This window comes from Heteronotia binoei, chromosome 13 (assembly GCF_032191835.1).
Source record: "Heteronotia binoei isolate CCM8104 ecotype False Entrance Well chromosome 13, APGP_CSIRO_Hbin_v1, whole genome shotgun sequence".
Lineage (NCBI taxonomy): Eukaryota > Metazoa > Chordata > Lepidosauria > Squamata > Gekkonidae > Heteronotia > Heteronotia binoei.
The window spans coordinates 40,054,251-40,058,394 of NC_083235.1; the positions used below are offsets into that span (position 1 = coordinate 40,054,251).

A 4,144-nucleotide genomic window follows, 5' to 3' on the forward strand; every position below is an offset into this window, starting at 1 on the left:
AATGACCATCTGCAGGGTAAGGGAGAAGAGCAGAGGCCCGAAGCAAGAGCTCTGCGTCTCCCAAGGCTGAAGATGGGGAGAAATATCATGTACAATTCTCATTTATGAAGAAAGATGGATATTGTGCTGCTCTGAAACATTCAAATTTAGTTTCTACTGCTGTTAGCAACATGGTATTAAAAGAAGAAGCTTAAGTTATTAAACTGAGCAGCTTTAGTCATGCAGTTCAGGGGGGAAAAATCCATTGCTACTAGAGTGCAGAGGATTAAAGTATTTTTACCGCAAAGCCAACGCATCTATTCTATCAGTTAGCTACTGCTCACAAGTGCATGTATGTATGTATATCTATATACAACTTCGTGCATTGAGATTCTGCTAAATATTATGGGAGCCAATGGATTTTTTGGAAATTGACCCTGTTACCTTGAATTTGGTCATCCTTGTAGTTAGCTATGTCATCCTGCTTTTGGTTTTCCTAATTTCTTGTGTGCTGTATGACTGTAGGGGAAAAGATCCCAGTAAAGAATATGCTCCTGAGATCCCGACAGAACCTCAGCCTCCAATCCATCTCGTGGTGATGCAGCAAGGAAATACAAGTCCCCACTGGGGTAAAGGACTTGTCCATGCTTATGAAAATTCTTCAGGTCCACCAGGAAAAAGGACTACAGTTGTTTAAGAAGGCCTTCCGTTGCACCTGATTTCCAGTCAAGGATTGTCTCATCCATCATGTTTACATCCTGTTTGCATAAGGATATCATTGCAAGGTAAGCTAAAATCGACAGTTTGTGTTTTGGAGCACGTTGCTTTCTCCTCCTGAGTAATGTTTCAGTTCCATACGATGTCATGCTCTGGACTGGGCCCTAGTCCTCACCTAAACCAAATTAAATTTATTATTTCCACATATGGCACCTATCTTTGGCAGATGGCTGATGCAGAAATGCCTGGGGGGGAACCCTGAAAGCAGTGCTAGAAGAAGTAAGTGTCATATCAGAATAGGCTATTGATTCATGAAAGAAATTGGAGATTAAGATTATTAGAGACACAGGCAAAGGATATGAAAGAAGTAAATACAAAACAGTGCCCCAAACCTATTTGTTCTGTCAGCTGCAGTCAGTAACTATTGATCTAATAACTGCTAAGAGAAGAGGCGGGCAATAATTATTGATCATAACTGCTGAGGATGTTAAAGACTATAATAATGTAAAATGTGTTCAACAAGAGCAGCTGAGCAAAGGGACTCAGGGCTCTCTTAAGACTGATTCTCTCTGCCCCCCCCCCCTTTCATTCCCAGGCTCACATTTTCAATGTAATATAAAATGCAGGAAACAGTACCCAAGAAAGACGATATTTCACATTCACCCATCTATGAGTGATGGGCATTTGAGGACAGCCTTCACAGGATGAATTTCCTTTTGGGGGTGAGAGCATTGGTTGTGGGCTGCTGATGCATAAGCTCAGCAGGTGTTGGAGGGGGTGTGTGTGAAAAAAGGAGCATGTAGGCATTACCAGATCCCATCACTGTGAAATCCTAAAATAGCTTCTTGGTGCTGCTTTCCCTCATCTCATGCATAGAGTTGCTAAGGCATAATTCAGATCAACTTGCCAAATAGGCGTCTTGCATTCCAGGAACTAACCTCCCGTTTGCATTCAATAAGTATTCTGTATTTAATTTTTTATTTATTTATTTTTAAAGTGTGATACAGAAAGGAAAAGGGGGTAGGGGAAAATATGATTTCATCATAAACTTTCAAATATCATGAATAGTTACATACAAAAGTAAAACCAATTGTATTAGTAAAAACTACAAGTTTCAAATATAGAAGCAAATAATAAAACATCATTATGTTCTGGAATGAGTTCTTTCTTTAAAAGAATAGACAAGAGCTTTCCTAATTTTAGCAATAATCTATTATTAACAATAAAAGAAGTTACACCTTTGACAATTAAACAAATTACTGTGCTGAATTTAAACCATCCTAAGCATTCAATAAGTATGTTAAATCCCCCCGCAATGGTTAAACACTATCAAATCTTAAAAGGAGAATGCTGCAGTATGACTCAAAACAGTTTCATGCTGCATGGAAGTTGGTAGTACAGCTGTTGCCCCTGTAACGTGTACAACTCATGTTTCTTCCACCTAACTTCCTTAGCTGGCTGGAGGGACTTAATTGCATCCTACCTAGGACAGATTTATCCTACCGTTCCTCCAAGGAGCTCAGGGTGTGTGTGGGGGGGTCGTACTTGATTTTCCCCTACCACAAAATATCTGGTCTCTCTCTTCTTGAGAACCTCCTAGTTAAGAGGTTGATCTAGGCTTGGAGAAACCAGGGAACTTATGATGAAGAGCATCAAGTAACCTAAATTTACCTTCACAACAACCCTGTGAAAGTCCCTTAAGCTAGAGCAGAAATGGATATTCAAGAAGCAGAACTGAGCCTTTCATTCTCTGATCTGCACAAATATGTAACAATAATCCCAAAGTGTCATAAACAGACACTATCATGGTCATGTACTTGCAGCGCTGGCTAGGTCACTCAAAGACCAATAAAGAGTACCCATCCACTCCATGCATATGACTTCTACCAAAAGTGCTGCCTGTATCTTGTTCCCACCTTTTCTTCTGACATCATGCTTTATGAGCTAAACTCACATCATGATAGCATCATCTTACAAGAAGAAATTCACTGGTTATTAAAGGGGAGACCTAAATTCAAGGATGCCATTTTCTATGGCAGCCCCATCTCTTCTGTACTGTCCAATGCTGCCCATGTAGACCAAGTAGTGAACTGTTGCTGAATAAAGATTTACAACTGTGTTTACTATATTGTAAGAGCTAAAACAGACTTGAGACTGGGAGTTCCACTCACAGAACTCACAATAGGGCTTTTAAAAAATCAGTTATTAACCATGCAGGGACCAGATTCTGATTGGGAGGACTATCAGGGAGGGGGGTTAATGTGATTCCTCATGCTGTTTTCCTGAATTGAAACAGCCACATTAGCCACGAGTTGGCTTGTAGAGAAACATACAGGTACTAATATGGGCAAATGGCAGCTCCCTAAAGTCATTTCAAGCTGGGAAAATGACATGAAGAATCCTGACACAGGGCCGAGGTCAGACGCACATAAACTGATGAGATGGGCATGGATGAAAGCCAGATGCATGTCGGATTGTATGCGGTTGTCCAAACATCAGCATCTGGCAATGGTCGTTGGCTGGTTCGTGTCCCAAACTGCCACGACTGAGATGCGGACTTTTTTGATAGTACATTAAATCCGGAATAAGAATGCTTCCGATGACTCCCGCACGTACTTTCTATGTTTGAATGCTCCATTGTAGCCGACTCGTCGCAAGCGCACATCCGCTTCCCTACGAGAGCCCACTCCAAATGATATCATTGCGCCAGCAATTGTTGACTCAGCCTTCCAACCTTCCGAGGTCGGTAAAATATGTACCCAGCTTGCTGGGGGGGAAAGTGTAATGGCCGGGGAAGGCAATGGCAAACCACCCCGTAAAAGGTCTGCCGTGAAAACTTTGTGAAAGCAGCAGCATCCCAGAGTCGAAAATGACTGGTGCTTGCACAGGGGAACTTTCCTAAATGGGGCAGGAGGCAGATGACCCACCTTTGCTGTCTCCCTGCCAGGGGAGGAAGATGACCCACCTTTGCCATCTCTCCGCTAGGCAGAGAGATGGCAAAGAGAGTTGCCATGCTCCCCCCCCCATTTAAACACCACGGCGGGGTGTTTAAATGAGGGGGAGGAAGATCCCCCACCTTTGCTGTCTCCTCGCCAGTTGGAGAGACAGCAAAGAGAGTTGCCGTGTTCCCCCCCCCCATTTAAACCCGGCGGGGTGTTTAAATGGGGGGGGGGGATGAAGATGACCCACCTTTGCTGTCTCCCCGCCAGGTGGAGAAACAGCAAAGAGAACTCCTGGGCTTCCCCTTCCATTCCGGGTGTTTAAATGGGGGGAGGGCAGATTGCCCACCTTTTCTGGCACCTTTAAAAAAATAAAAAGCCAAGCACGATATCCCATAGTACTACGCTTGCGCGAGTGTGGAATGCCATCTCAAAAAATGAGGTCTGGTTGAGACCTCTGATCAACCAACAACGGGACCAACGCTGCTTAGAACTGAAGGATGGAGGGA

General features: G+C 43.3%; 1 protein-coding gene across 1 annotated transcript; it reads left to right on the forward strand.

Annotated features, from left to right (window-relative positions):
* Positions 1-299: 299 nt before the first annotated feature.
* On the forward strand, positions 300-757 carry SMIM36 (small integral membrane protein 36). The gene has a single exon (XM_060251983.1). The coding sequence runs from the start codon at positions 395-397 to the stop codon at positions 674-676; it is 282 nt and encodes a 93-aa protein (XP_060107966.1). The 5' UTR covers positions 300-394; the 3' UTR covers positions 677-757.
* The last annotated feature ends 3,387 nt before the right edge of the window (positions 758-4,144 follow it).

Excerpts from the sequence above, each read along its gene's own strand:
- SMIM36 (XM_060251983.1), top strand. The coding sequence starts at position 395 with ATGGATTTTTTGGAAATTGACCCTGTTACCTTGAATTTGGTCATCCTT.